The sequence below is a fragment of the Mus musculus genome, chromosome 14 (assembly GCF_000001635.26).
Source record: "Mus musculus strain C57BL/6J chromosome 14, GRCm38.p6 C57BL/6J".
Lineage (NCBI taxonomy): Eukaryota > Metazoa > Chordata > Mammalia > Rodentia > Muridae > Mus > Mus musculus.
In genome coordinates this window covers 31186756-31202480 of record NC_000080.6, presented here as the reverse complement: position 1 = coordinate 31202480, position 15725 = coordinate 31186756, and the positions used below count along the sequence as shown (strand labels likewise).

At 45.9% G+C, this 15725-nt stretch overlaps 1 protein-coding gene across 3 annotated transcripts in view; it reads left to right on the top strand.

Annotated features, from left to right (window-relative positions):
• The window catches only part of Nisch (nischarin), a 35899-nt gene that overhangs the window by 4346 nt on the left and 15828 nt on the right, over positions 1 to 15725 (top strand). For 2 of the 3 annotated variants that reach the window (NM_022656.2, NM_001347583.1), the window contains exons 4-11: positions 9852 to 9900; positions 10933 to 11096; positions 11390 to 11485; positions 12655 to 12750; positions 13687 to 13842; positions 14763 to 14831; positions 15237 to 15422; positions 15594 to 15722. In NM_022656.2, coding sequence (NP_073147.2) covers positions 9852 to 9900; positions 10933 to 11096; positions 11390 to 11485; positions 12655 to 12750; positions 13687 to 13842; positions 14763 to 14831; positions 15237 to 15422; positions 15594 to 15722 — 945 coding nt within the window. Of the gene's footprint in view, positions 1 to 9851; positions 9901 to 10932; positions 11097 to 11389; positions 11486 to 12654; positions 12751 to 13686; positions 13843 to 14762; positions 14832 to 15236; positions 15423 to 15593; positions 15723 to 15725 lie in introns of those variants that run through there. The other variant, XM_017316116.1, reaches the window with a different exon arrangement.

Here is a 15725-nt window from a genome sequence, read left to right as displayed (position 1 = left end):
TTTTTGGTTTTTCGAGACAGGGTTTCGAAACCCTGGTAGCCCTGGCTGTCCTGGAACTCACTCTGTAGACCAGGCTGGCCTCGAACTCATCCTCCTGCCTCTGCCTCCCAAGTGCTGGGATTAAAGGCGTGCGCCACCACTGCCCGGCTGGACATGTACTCTTAACTAAAGAATTGCCATCATGGGACTCATGGTCGACACCCCCACTGGCAGTGTACTGAAGCTGAGGGGACACACTTCTTTTGTATGGGACAAGGCAGCATAGATCAGCTCTGTGCTCCCTGCTGGGTAGAGAATGGTGTGCCACTGCTGACAGAGTAAATCACCCTGAGCAGACGCTTCGTCAGTTTGTAACTGTCCAGAGACACAGAGTGGGACCATGTCTCAAAAATGGTAAGTAAGTAAAAAGTAATTTAGTTGTCAGACCTTGGGGAGGGTAGTTTAGCAAGCAGTGTGAAATGAAAATTTCAAAAGCTACTAGCAGTTTACTTCTGAGAGTTTATTCTCAGGAAAGATAGGGTAACTCTAAAGGGACACGTGAAGAAAGGCAGTCATGTCAGGATTCAGAGCAAGATACTGAAGACAAGATGAGAACACTGGGAAGAACTTTCATTTAAAAAAAAAAAAAATCAAGCCAAGCCAGGTATGACGGGACACACCTGCAGTTCTAGCACTTTCCAGACTATAGTTCAAAGCCAGCCTGGGCTACATATCAAGACTTGTCTTGAGAATCCAAACAAGGCTGGGTATAGTGGCACATACCTTCTATCCCAGCAGGCAGAAGCAGGCAAATCTCTTAAGGCCACACAATGAGAATTTTGTCTCCAGTGAAACAACAAAACAACAAAAACGTGGTCAGCCATGCAACTGGAGATTCTGTTGTGGTATGGCTGAGGCCCCACTGCCATGGGAAGATAAACATGCAAGAGCAAGTCCTACCGTGCAGGCGCACACCTTTGTCCCAGCGCTCAGGAGGCAGAGGCTGGGGGATCTTTGTTCTAGGCCAATCAAGGATACACACTGACACTCTGTCTCACCCCCCTTCTCACCCTAAAGACCCACAAAAGGACAGGTTGTAAAACGGTATGTAGACTAGGGTTCTGGTTTTATAAGAAAAAGGGTCACATAGAAATCATTATCTATGAAAAACTACATGTAGAAGTTTTCTTTCAGAGGTTTTCTGATAACATTTAATATTTAATTATTTTCCCCTTAAATGATGAAGGTAGCTTTGCCTTATTGGAAGTACCTTCTTTAAAAATTTTTTGAAATTGCAAAGTAAGACTTGTGGGCATTATTAGCCTGAGATTGGGGTTTGCTGATGTGGCTAGTGTCCTGCCACTGAGCTGGGAGGTACTGTACACAGTTAGACATGGTTATATACCAGATCCTGTTGTAAATGGTTTGGTTTTGTTGTTGTTGTTGTTTTTAATTTCTTTATGTTAGAAAAAAATTCTCCCTTGCTATGTGAGTCTGTTAAATAAACGTCACAAAACTTCCAATCTCCACTGAAGAATGAAACCTGATAAACATCTCTTTGAAGGTCTGGTTTATTGCTTAAGTCTGTGTCTTTGGGGAGAGATTTTCCTGGCTGCCTCAGGTTTGCCCAACTCTGATCTGGGAAAGGTCTAGAATGTTCTTTTCAGTTGGACTTTCCTGCGATAGTCTGGGGCCAGCCTAACTCTTGTGGTTCTGGTTTGACGCATGGCCTCGGAGCTGTTTGGACATACTTGACTTTGTTAATATCAAACATATACGTTGGTCGTATAAATCTAAGGCTTTTAAAAGTAACGAGCCTGTCATTGGATGAGCACAGGGGTTCTCAGCCATGGCACTGCTGTCACTCTGAGCTGTGAGGGACAGTAGCACCCCTGGCCTCCGTCCACCCGAAACCATTTTCCTTCCCAGTTCCATCAGGTACAACTCCACTCTCTAGAGGAGCCGACGCCCATCTTCCAGGGGTGGGGGAGCGTAGTGGGGGCAAAAATCACCCAGTTGAGAACCACTGGGTTAGCTCTCCATTTAAATTTGATCCCACGCAGGGTGATAGCACTGTTAGCTTTTTTGTGGGGGTGGGGTGGGGAGGCTCTCTGGGGAATCTTTTCTTCTTAGCCATCATCTTCCTCAGAGTTGTTCCTGACGTGTGTCATGTGCAGACACTGGAGGAGGCAGATGGACATGGAGATCTCTATTTGGCCATGGTGTGGACTGTTTACATTTTACTTTGTTAGGACAGGCTCTCACTATATAGACATAGTTGGCGTAAGATTGGCTCTGTAGCCCAGGGTGGCCTTGAGCTTGCAGTGACTTCCTGCCTTCCTCCTGCGAACTGCAGTTACAGTATATGTCCACATAGCTGGCCTTTTGAGGGGGCTTGTTTGTATCAAGAAGGGTTTCTTTGTGTAGCCCTGGCTTTCTTGGAAACTCACTTTTTAGATTAGGCTGGCCTCAAACTCAAGAGATCTGCCCGCCTGCCTTTGCCCTTCAAGTGCTGGGATTAAAGACATGGCGCCACCACATCTAGCTTCGTACCCGGCTTTTTGTCGTTTTCTCTTTGTTTAAGAGGAGGATTACTTTTAGATCGGGATATCATTCACGTACTATAAAGTTTAGTAAGTATACAATTCAGTAGTTTCTAGTTGACTCACGGAGAATTGTGAAATGAACACCACTGTCCAAATTCCAGAACACTTAGCCCTAGCTGTGTCTAGGGGCAGTAAGTATTTGTCCCCCTCCTTCCCACCCTGACAGTCACTGCCTTGCTTTCTGTCCCTAAGTTTGCTTGTTCTCAGTGTTTCAGATAAGTGGTTCATACAACAGGTAGCAACTTTGGCATTAAACTTTTAGTCCTTTTATGATTAATATGGTCTTCAGTTACTACATTCAGAAATCCCTTTTTGTCTGTGACTTAATCCCATGGTTTCTGTTGCATATTGGCAACCATGCTTTGAAAATGTTAAATGTAGACTCCAGAAGTTTCATTTTTCATGAATTTTAAAGTACATCCCGTTCTGAGTGGTGTGGTGGTTCCGTCGCTCACAGGATTTGGCATCTTTTCTGGTGTTTCCACACTGTGCATACATCACTTAGTAGCCATCTCAGTTGTCAGATCATGTGTTCCAGTATCACAGTGCCGTGTCCAGGTAACTGACTATGTGACAGTAACCCGAAGCACCTGAGCCATGGTGCTGGCCATTCAGATGTGCCAAAATGTGCCACGAATCACGTCCTGTGAGTGCAATGGTCAAAGAAAAAGATACTTTGAAAGACCACACTGCATCATTTTTTTTAAAGATTTATTTATTTTATGTATATGAGTACACTGTAGCTGTACAAGATGGTTGTGAGCCTTCATGTGGTTATTGGTAATTGAACTTTCTTAGGACCTCTGCTCGCTCCAGTCAACTCCACTCGCTCAGTCCCTGCTCCCTCCGGCTAAAAGATTTAATATTATACATAAGTACACTGTAGCTGTCTTCAGACACACCAGAAGAGGGCGTCAGATCTCATTATGGGTAACCACCCGTAATAAATGAGATTTATTTATTTTGTATATATGAGTACACTGTAGCTGTACAATGCAGTATATGAACTGTTTTGAGCATCTGTGGGTTTTAGAGCATGCCCCCTGTAGGTAAGGAGGGACTGCCACACCATATTGTGTTTTTCCTTCACCATCCCCTTATGTAAGGTGATAAATATATTGCAAGGCCCCCAGTAAAGAGCTAAAAGCAGGGCTAACGACCCTACCCATGCATACACAAATCTTTGCTACATCCGCAAGTCTGTTGTTTTTCTATCTTAGGATGGTACTTATTATGTATTCTAACCAGAGCTTTTACAGTTTGAAATATCACAGCAAAACTAGCAGGAATCTCCTCTTCATAATTTCCTGGGCTGAAGATTTATTTTTAGTGTAGATCATAACTCATTTATCTTCTTATCAGATTAGAAACTTTTCATTGTTTCTCTTCTGGAGACACTTTAAGACGTGTCTTTGGCACATCTGAATCTCTGCATCACTACTCTTGCATGTACAGACGATCCTAAAATCAAGAAAGAGTTACGCACACACATTTCAATACTGTGGTAGCCAAGGTGGCTGTGAGTGACTAGTCCGTGATGATAGATTAAGTAAATGTGCCGGACAAGGGTGGCTCGGGTTCCAGGGGACAGAGTGGGACAGCTGGAGGCTTCCTGCTACTCAGAATGATGTGTGCTTGAAAACTTATGAACTGTTCATTCCTGGCATTTTCCATTGAATAATTTTGGACTGTAGTTGACCATGATTACCACAGAAACTGAAACTGGCTGGGGGAGGTTACAGCCTAAGGTTTTATGTGAGTGTGTGTTTCATACCTACTTCATGTGTGCCCAGGAGGGGAAGGTGAGCTGGAGGAGCCACCAGACTGCTGCTCCGTACATTCTCAGTCACAGTGTGTAGGCTGCAGCCTCCCCAGCCTGCCTTACACCAGCACGTGTGCCGTCTTAGCCCATACCCCGCGGGAGGGGTGGAGTAGTGTCATCGTGAGCTTGGCTTGCACTTGCACCATGACTAATGCTGTTGAGAATTTTTTATATGCTTATTTGCCATTTGTATTTTTGGAGAAATGGATTTAAATCCCTTGTCCTTTTATTTAGTATCGGGGCTTGCTGCTGTTGTTTTGTTTGTGTTGAGTTGTAAGAGTTCTTTATGAATTCTGGGTGCTAAACCCTTATCAGAAGTGTGATATGCAAATAACTCATCTTGTTCCGTGAAGGTTTTTTTACCCTTTGTTCTTTTTTTTTTTCTTCTCTTTTTTTGCGGGAGGTGGGGGCCTGCAGATCAAATTCAGGGCTTTTACTCTCCACATGTGGAGCCCCACAGAGCTGTGCTCACGGCCTCTTGCTTTATTCTTTTGTTGTTTCTCAGGACATGGTCTCTATAGAGCATAGGCTGGCTTAGAACTATGTGGAACAAGCTGGCCTCAAACTCACCATCCTCCTGCCTCAGCCTCCCAAGTGCTGGGATTATAACATGTATCACTACACCTGGCTTTTGTGACTTGATAGTACCCTTTAAAATGTTTTATCTATTTTCATTTCATCCTTTGAAGCATCCATGCTTTCGGTTTTGACCAAGTCCATCTTTTGCGTGTTTTGGCCACATGTTTTGGGAACCATATCTGAGAAACCATCCCCCCCCCCCCCAGTGTCACAGGAATTTATATTTTCTCTTATGAATTTTGTTTCACATTTAGGATGTTGACCCATTTTGAGTTCATTTTTGTGTATGGTATGAAGTGAGGGGGAGGTCCTAGCTTGATTCTTTCAAAGTATGGATTTTAATGACTAGGGGATTCTTTCATCCAACTCTAAAATGGGAATCCAGGGGCTGGAGCAACCTTTGCTTCCTACTCCTGGATAGCTGCACTCTTAGCTTCCTAGACCCACAGTCATAGATCCCATCTCAGAACCTCTAGAGATGGTTCTGACTCTGTAGAAACCAATCCATGGATTATCACAACCATAACCGTTCTTACAGTGAACTTGGAAAATAGACAGAGCCAAGTTTGTCCTCCAGACCTGCTCATTTCATGTTAATTCCAAGTCATTCATTCAACTTTTCTGCACCCTGAACTGTTCTGAGAGTGATGATCTGGGACTCTTTGAAGGCTGCATGAGATTGCACAGTGAATGTCTGAGGCTTAGAAGAGGCATGGGTCAGGCACACCACGTGTCGTCATACTGGGCTGTTCTGGTAGGGAAGGAGACTCAGGTCTCTTCAAAAGGAAAGTTTATATCATTTCCTTATATTAAAGCTACTTGACACTTGACTGTAAACAAAAAAAATTTTTTAATTTGAAATGTAACTGTCAACTGTTAGTACTGGCTTTAGATCCATTTTATTATCATTTGTTTTAGTTGAAAGGACTGTGGGTGATAACAGGCCTGCTTGGTGTGTTTGGTTTTCAAGGTTATAGTCCTGGAGCTCTTTTAAAGTTTTATGTGAATCCTTAAGTGAGGAATCTTTGCTGAAAGTTGAACCACATATATTATGGCTGACTTCTACTAGCACAAAATAGAAGCTAGCCGAGCTCCCTCAATCCTTACTCTGTGTATCTAGGTCACATCTGAGTGATGGCCTCTGTGGCTTGTCATTAATGCCTGGCTAGTGTCCACTGACAGGCACAGTGCTTTAGCACAGGCCAAGAGATATCAGGGCCTGGCTAGGTGTTTGTTTGTTTGTTTGAATTTTACTTATTTTGTGTATTTTATGTATGAGTGCTCTATCCTCATGTACACCTGTGTGCCACAAGGGGGCATCAAACCCCATCATAGATGCTTGTGAGCCACTGTGTGCTGGTTGGAAATTGAACTCAGTGCTCTTAATTGCTGAACTCACTCTCCAGCCCCTGGCTAGGGGTTTTTAATTGAGCACTGGCATATGTATTTGGGGGTACACTTGATGCTAGGCTCTAAGTCCACATAGTGGTTACATGAAGCCCAAAGTGGAGGTGTAGCTTATCTAGAATGGAAAAGGCCCCGGGTTCCATCCCAGCACAACAGACTTTTAAAAGTTCTTGGGAGGCGGGGGGCGTAAGCATGTGCCTTTTCCCCCAAGAGTGCACACTGACACATGGTCCTCTTCCTGGCATGGCTGATCAAGTCTGTAGCACATGTTATTTTACAGTTGTGTTACCTCAAAGCACTTCAGGTCCCTTCAGCACAAATATAGCACGCTATGTAAAGAACCACCTGTCTCCACAGGTGACACAACACGGGAGTCCATAGCTGGGCTCAGGGGCTACTGAGCCCCCTGCCCTGCCTCTTACTGTCCCAGAGAGAGGCCTGACTGTATTGCTTCACCCACAGGTGCAGTGTGACCAGAGGAGGCTGGTGTTCTAGGTTTGCAGTCTGAGGGATTTCAGAGTCCCTTGGTTTTGGCTCTCTCCTAAGATGAAGATCAGTCTGAGGAAGCCAAGTAGGAAGGGCAACAGGATGCTCTTCCTGTGCCCTGAGTGGGAGAGTGGTACAGTTTGCTTTCGATATTCTTCAGAAATTAAAGCTCTTGGCTCCTCATATCAACTCTCTGTGTTTTCTGGAAACTCCAGCCCTGTCTCCTTCGCAGGGCGGATATGCAGCATGATTCTGTCTCTGCTCTGTCTCAATCAACACCAGTTGTCCAAAGAAATACACAAGGAGGGGGAGGGCCGGACCGCGTTGACGACAGGGCAGAAAGTCGGACTTCCTGTGCCAGTACAGTGCCTGCACTGCCTGGGAGCTGAGGGAAGTGTAGGCTGGCAGCCCCTGGGACTTAAGCAGTTGGTGGTCTGACTGCAGGAGGATAGGAAGTAGAGGGCATCGTTTTTTGAAGTACGTGGGAGACATGTCTGTGGTTAGTCCAGGCGTTTTCCTGGCTGGGCTCAGAGCCTCACGTCTGCCAGGGGAACTGATGGGCGTGGGAGGTGGAGACTGAGGTTGAGCTTTCTACAACCTGCAGCCTCTGCCAGCTGGCACCCTGCTTCTCTGCTGGCCTTCTACATTGTGACCTGTAGCCCTAACTCTCTAACACAGCTGTGATGGCTTTCTGTACACCGAGGGATGAAGTGACAGAGGAACAGTTCTTACGTTATATATAAACTGAATAAACACAACTTTTAAAGATCATAAAAGGTCAAGAAAATAAAACAGGAAAATATTCTTACATTCTTGGAATAAAAGATCCTTGCAGTTACAAAGGAAAAGAATTAGAGGTTAAACATAAAAGTGAAAAACCTCACTATGTTAAGAAAACCACCTTGATCAAAGGACAACCAGGCCAGAGGAAATGCTTCCTGTATAAACAACCATTAAAAGTGCTGTCAGGGGGCTGGCAAGATGGCTCAGTGGTTAAGAGCACTGACTGCTCTTCTGAAGGTCCTGAGTCCAAATCTGAGCAACCACATGGTGGCTCGCAACCACCAATGATGCTATCTGATGTGTCTGAAGTCAGCTACAGTGTACTTATTTATAATGATAAATAAATCTTTGGGCCGGAGCAAGCAGGGACTGAGGGAGCAGGATTGACCAGAGTGAGCAGAGGTCCTAAAAATTAAATTTCCAACAACCACATGAAGGCTCACAACCATCTGTACAGCTACAGTGTACTCACATACATAAAATTAATAAATAAATCTTTTTTAAAAAAGTGCTGTCAGGAGCTAGGTGAACAGCTCCTATCTATCCCAGCTACTTGGGAGGTTGCAGGAAGAGGATTCTGAATTTGAACCCAGCCAGGTAACTTGGTGAGAGAGATTCTGTCCAAAACACAAAAGGGGTGATTGCCATAGCTCAGTGATAGAGGCCCTAGGTTCAGTTTCCAGTATTCGACGGGGGTAGCTATGATTTGTAAGGTTATGAAGAAGAGACAAGTACTAAGAAAAACAGGAACACCCCCCCCCTTCCCTACAGCCTGGTGCTTTGTAAGTTCTATAAATACGTGTGTATCCTAGCTATGCTCTAGCAGCGGTAGCAGCAGCGTCCTATGAGTGCTGAGGGGTTATTTGCACCGCCATCTGGGCTTGTTTACAAAAAGACCTGTGTACTACCATCTGCCAATTTAATCTCTTGCCTGTGGGAGGTGGGGTGGAAGGTTTTGATGGGGTCTGCAAAAAACACGATTGTTTTTAGATTTTTAGAATTTTATGTGTATGAGTGTTTTTTTGACATATATATATACACACACACACATACACCATGCTTGTGTCTGTATCTGAGGTTAGAAGAGATTCCTAAAGTTGGAATTTGAGCCTAAAATTAGCTCAAAATCAATGGTTGTGAGCCACCACGTGGGTCCAAACCAGAGTTCCCTAGAAGAGTGGCCAACGCTGATAACCACTGAGCTGTCTCTCGGCCCACGATTGTTTTGAGTGCAGAGGCAGTTGGTTATGTATAGGGGGAACCAAGATTGCGTGCTGGAGGGTAGCTTTACTGGTTTATAGCCATATAAAATTGGGATGTCCCTAAAGCTCTCCACCTGTGTTTGCTTATCTGTGTTACATGGTACAAGGTAGCAGGTCCTCTTGTAGGGCAGTGGGAGAAGTCAGCCAGCCAGAACCTACCGAGTACTCAGGCATTGTACTAGAGCCTAGCATGACTGCTGTTAATGTAAGAGAACATGGTTCTTGCCATGTCTCCTTAAGGCATTGCATTATTTGAAAAACCTTTGCCACATCTTCCTAGTGACCCAGGGGCTTTGTGGGACTGCTCTGACTCTGGAAGGGATGCACACAGGACAAAGGTGTGTCCACTCTTTTCAAGAAACATTTGACAAGAGAGAAGGTGGCAATTCCTTTCTCCAGAGTCAGTTTAGGGATATGCTGGCTCCCCAGCCAATCCTTACCATTGGTCAATCTTTGCTGACTATGGGCTGTAGCACGATCCGCCATGTTGTGCAGACCATTCCGACATCCAGAGATCCGAAAATACTTGGTTCTGTTTCTAAGCTCCTTGCTTTGTTCTATGGTTCTGTTTCTAAGCTCCTTGCTTTGTTCTAGCTTTTCTTCCACCTCCAGCTTTTTTCCCATCTCACAGCTGTGTCCTGCTAGCTGCTTGCAGGCCATGCAGCTGGAGGATAGGCATGATACAACCCAGTACAGAACACTCACTTAGAACATCATCAGATGTTTGTTGTGACTATATTGTTACTTGATTGTGCAGTTCTCAAGTGTGGGTTTTGAAAGTGACAGTGTCTTATTGCAGTGTCAAAGATTGGACACTCCTGAGATCTAGACTTGGCCCTCCACAAGCAGACTGAGTAGCTAGCGGGGTGTGTGCAATTCCAGGGATGGACAGGTAGGTGTCTAACTACAGGGCTTGTTTCTCCACAGGAAGTAAATGGTGTCACTGCAGCACTGGCTGAAGAACTCTTTGAAAAAGGTACATACATAGCACTTGGTCCTTGAAATGCTGGGCCATTTGCCTAATCTAGTAGGTAGCAGAAGGCTCAGGCTAGCATGAGCTCACCTGTAAGGTCTTCTCCAGGGCCCACCTTCTTGAAGGTGTCAGGTCCCGGCTACCCACCTACTTGCCCTGCAGGTGAAGATCTATACCCCTTCATTCTTAAGATTCCTTGTTAGCATTAGTTGTCTGTCTTATTATTATTATGGAGGGGGGCGAGACATGTGTCACAGCACACATAGGGAGATCAGAGGACAACTTGGTAGAGTCAGTTCTCTCATTCCACCTTTATGTAGGTTCTGGGAATCAAACTCAGGTAGCCAGGCTTGTGCATGGTGAGTGTCTGGGTCTCACCCAAGTCTCAGGATCGAGTTCCAAGCCACATGGGATGTTGAAAGATGGCTGGCATGCTGCCATCTTGCACCTGATTTGTCCTTGCTTGGAAGTGTTCAAATCGCAAGTAGGAGTCAGTCTTGCATCATGGTCTTGCCAGAGAACATATTAACAATAGCTGACATGTAGTGAGCAGCCCCTGCCAGCATGCTTACATTTAGTATTTACTACCTTCCCTGAAGTAGAGGAAGGATGCTAGTGGTCAGAGGCCCAGAGACCTGATAGAAGAAGCAATTTAAGGACTAAATGCTGGCATCTTATTTGACCTTAGTCTCTACATATTAGAGGGTGCAGTGTAGTTGTGATACCCAGAGCACTGCCTTTCTTAGCCTTGTCCTGTCTCAGTCAGTGCCTTAAATCTCTACTCTTCTGGATGGCTCCCCACTCCCGCAACACATCCCTCCTTTCTCATCACGTGTCCAGGACTGCCCTATGCCCAGTGTGAGCTCCAAAAGGCTGCTCCTATGTACTTAAGACCAGCTTTACATGGTGGGCGGGTGCATGTCATAGGTGCTTGCTGCATGCTTATTGACTGTTGGCTTGGTGCTTATAATGCCCTGGCTGTACAACAGGCTGGGACTGAGTCTAGACACTTACCTTTGGGTTTGGCTGTTACAGGAGAGCAACTTCTAGGAGCCGGTGAGGTCTTTGCCATCAGGCCCTTGCAGCTCTATGCTATCACAGAACAGCTGCAACAGGGAAAGCCTACTTGTGCCAGTGGTGATGCCAAGACTGACCTTGGACACATCCTAGACTTCACCTGTCGCCTTAAGTATCTTAAGGTAAAGATGCAGCAGCTTAGTTGTGCAGTCACTCACTTGGCTCTAGTTCTGACAGCTTATTAGCTGCCAGTGTGTGAAGAGGACCAGGGCTTGGGGTGTTCGGTATATGAAAAGGACATAGTGTCCTTGATACCGTGCTTCTGCCTGTGAGCAGCAGAGGCCAGCAGGGCCCACTGTCTCAATACTGTAGAAGTGGTCAGAACTTTTGAGTTTGACAGCTACTGCCACAGTGACCCAAACGTGCAGATGGGGAAGGTATTAGCATCTCTAATTTAAATCTATTTTGGTCTTAGGTTTCAGGCACAGAAGGACCTTTTGGGACCAGCAATATTAAGGAGCAGCTCTTGCCCTTTGATCTTTCAATATTCAAGTCTCTTCACCAGGTGGAGGTAAGACCGAGTCTGCTGGTGAACAGGCAGGGCTGGGCCCTGCACAGCAGCATCTTGCACCTAATGTCTGTGTGTAGGAATGGTTGCTTTCATATTTGTCAATAGATTGGCAGGTTCTATCCAAGTAAGTCAAGCCCCTCTAAAGACAGAAAGGGAGCCTTTTCTGACCTCAGCTGGTTGCAGGCCTCCATCCCTGCAATAGGAAGTATTAGATATGCAGAGCTCCAGAGCCTGGTCCCTCTGGTCTCTCGAGGAGCCAAGGACAAGCATTATTCAGGTAGAAGTCACAGAAACCATCCCAAAGGCCAGAGAGAGGCAGTTCAAATTCTTTGTTTTCCAAGTCAAAGGCCTGTGTTTCCTGAGCTTGGCTTGTATGCTCAGCCTTGTACCCTGCGTCCATGTATACTCCATCAAGTCTCCCAGCTGTTCTGTGACGTATAGAAGCTTTCCTTCTGTTTACAGCCGAGGAAACTAGGCTTAGGGCGAGGAGGAGGCTTGGTTGAACTCCAGAAGCCTGCTCCCACTGACCTGCTCTTACTTGAGGACGTGGGGCAGTTGAGAAGGCAGAAGAGACGCCCCCTGTACTGTGGAGGGAACCCCTTTGTTCCCTGCTCTGATTCCTGTGTCCTCCTTTTCTGTTTACTTGGCAAACCCAGATATCCCTTAACCAAAGAAGTGGAATTTGTGTCTCATAACATGAGAGTCCATTTTTGAGACAGGGTCTCACTGTGTAGCTCTGGCTGTCCTGGAACTCACTGTGTAGGTGAGATTGGCCTTGAACTCACAGAGATCCACCTGCCTCTGCTCCTGAGTACTGAGATCAGAGGTGTTTGAAACTATGCCTAGCTAAATGCCTTTCTTACTAGATGCTTAAAACCGTTAATCTGCTAAGTAGCACTGGGGAATAAAAAAGACCAAGGTTGTTTGTTTATTTGTTTGAGACAGGGTTTCTCTGTGTAGCCCTGGCTGACCTGGAACTCATGCTGTAGACCAGGCTGGCCTCAAACTCAGAAATCCGCCTGCCTCTGCCTCCTGAGTTCTGGAAGTAAAGGTGTGCCACTGCTGTCACCAGGCTGAAAGAGTCACCTTTTGTCAAAGGAATGCCTAATTCCTGGGGTTTCTGAGGCTTCAAGATGCCATTTCTGAGACACAGCTGTTTTTTGTTCCAGATAAGTCATTGTGATGCCAAGCATATCCGAGGGCTGGTCACCTCCAAGCCCACTTTAGCCACAATGAGTGTTAGATTCTCAGCAACCTCAATGAAGGTGAGATCTGCCTTTGTGTTTCTGCCTGGGGCCTGGCCTGTGGGCACAGCCTTTGTGAGTGAACCTGACTGAATTTCCTCTGAGCCCAGCAGCCCTGGCTTAGCACTTATTTGTCTCTCTTCCTCCATGGACTTGAAGAGGAAGATGAGGCTTAGAAGGGTTGGGCCTTGTCTGGACATGAGTAACAGAAACAGCCAGCTGCCAATGTCGGAAGTTCCTTTTATGGTTTTGTGGATATCATCATCACAAGGTTAAAATCCTCCCTTAGCATAGAGACCATATGTAGTAGCAAATTTTATGACTTAGGCGTCTGATCAGAATTTGGGTTTATTGAAACTTCTTTCGCCTAAGGCACCTGGCTGAAAGGAAGAAGCTGTAGGGAGAACAAAGTGTAGCTGCCTTATCCCTTGGAAGGTGTTCCTTGCCGTGTGGCTAAAGCAACCCAGGCTGATCCTAAGAAGATGTCTTGTAGAAGAAGTCAAACCAGGGAGAACTGCCTCCCTCTCCTTTGGTGATTGATGCTCTGGGCTGTTACTCTCCTCTTATCGATGATTCGCTCCCTGTGAAGTCATGGCTAAGGGATTTGCTGCCCACAGTAGAGACCATTCTGAAAGCATGGTTGCCTGGCAACACCAGAGCCCTTCAGTCTCTTCTGGTTAAGCCGGGAAAGATATCACTCTATAGCAGAGGCCCGAGAGGCTTGACTAGAATTTATTCTTGAAGTCACAGGGCCAGAACTTACTCAAGCTGCTGGTATGCTAAGCCTTTCAGTTATTTCACAACCGCTTAGACACATGACCCAAAGCCCCTTTAATGCAAGCTCATTTCCACATGCTAGATATGCCCCAGCTCTTCCTTAAATTTTGCAACTGTGGCATGTTCCACTCAGTGTCGCGTGAGGCCCAAGTGTGGTGCTCAACAGATGTTCTTATGCAGGAAGTGCTTGCTCCTGAAGCCTCAGAATTTGATGAGTGGGAGCCTGAAGGCACTGCTACCCTCGGAGGCCCTGTGACTGCTATCATCCCAACATGGCAAGCACTGACTACTCTAGACCTGAGCCACAACAGCATCTGTGAGATCGACGAATCTGTGGTATGATTGTAGCAGCCTCTCAGGCTCTCAGACCACCCAGACCCTAGGATTGCCTGTTAGAATTGATCTTTTTCTGAAGGCTTCCCCAAAATTCTATATTCAGTATTCTATACATTGTTCGTAGTTTTAAAATTAAATTTCAAGCTGGAGAGATGGCTCAGTGGTTAAAGGCATTGGCTCTTCTTCCAGAGGTCCTGAGTTCAGTTCCCAGCAACCACATGGTGGCTCACAACCATCTGTAGTGGGATCCAATGTCCTCCTTTGGTGTGTCTAAGAAGAACCACAATGTACTCACATAAATAAAATGAATCTTAAAAAAATTAAATTGCAAAGTGAGAATACTTTAAAATAGCTGATTCATAAAACCAAGTGAAGCATTATGAACTATGTGTACGTTTAATACAGCCATGGTAAGTGAAATATTCAGTCCTAAAAACAGCAGAAAACTCATTTCCTAGAATACAGGCGTGCCTGTGTTAGAGTGACATTCCAAAGGCCTTTAAGCGTGTGGTTCTTAGGTGGTGTCGGTGCGTGCCTTTAATCCCAACACTCAGGAGCCAGAGGCAGAAGGATCTCTGTGAGTTTGAGGCTAGCTTGGTCTACACAGAGAGTTCTAGGACAGAGAAACCCTGCCTTGAAAAACCAATAATAATAATAGTGTGATTCTTTTTGTGCTTTGTGGTAGTGGGCAGGGTTAAAAAAGAATATGCTCCCTTATCTCTCTGGCAATTACCATTCATATTACTTAAGCCACTTGTTCTATCCAAATTGTGGGTTCTTTTGGATTTCTGCTGATGGGACAGTGGGAGGGGTCAGGGAGAAAGTGTGCCGGCTGGAAATGCATGTTCAGCCACCACGTACGTGAACTGTGTCTGGGCCAGCCTCCTTGATTAATGATAAACATTCTTTTCTTTCATAAGAAACTGATCCCAAAGATAGAGTACCTGGACCTGAGTCACAATGGACTGCGAGTTGTGGATAACCTGCAGGTAATGTCTGCCCACAGCTCTCCAGGACTTGCTCTCTAGGTGGGCCCAGAGGCTGGAGAAGCACTGTGCCCCTGGGGGTGGTGAGCCACTAGAGCGTGGTGAGCATGGGCTTCCAAGGATGCATTGACTGCTGCTCTAGCCCCCAAGTGTCAGTAAAGCTGAGTGCATGCAAACCGAGCGTGATGATGACAGAAAGGCAGATCTTCAGTGCTCACCCCTAACCTGTCTGCAGGGGATGCCAGCAGGTTATATCATGGGAAAGAGGGAAGAGGGCCTTCCTTTCTCAGCCTTGTCAGAGCACTTACAGAGCTGCCTCATAGACTGGTCTCTAACTGCTCTAAAGGGCACAGTGACCTCCCTGGAGGACTAACCTCTGCTGCCACCCTGTTTCTCCTGCTGCTACAGCACCTATACAACCTCGTGCACCTTGACCTGTCCTACAACAAGCTCTCCTCCCTGGAAGGCGTGCACACTAAACTGGGCAATGTCAAAACCCTAAACCTGGCAGGCAACTTCTTAGAGAGTCTGAGCGGTCTGCACAAACTCTACTCCTTGGTTAATGTGGACCTACGAGACAACCGGATTGAGCAGGTAAGCCCCAATCCTGAGGGCCTCAGGATCTAGGGTTGCTAGACCTTGTTGTTTATTATTTTAAAGAAAAGAAAACTAGTAGAATTGTGTTCACTCAAAAGCAGCCATTAAATGTGTAGTCTGTTGCTGAGGTGTTAGAAGGCAGGGCCAAATGGCACTCATGTCTTGCAGTTGGATGAGGTCAAGAGCATTGGCAGCCTGCCATGTCTGGAGCGTTTGACCTTGCTGAACAACCCTTTGAGCATCATCCCTGACTACCGGACCAAGGTGCTTTCCCAGTTTGGAGAACGAGCCTCTGAGGTA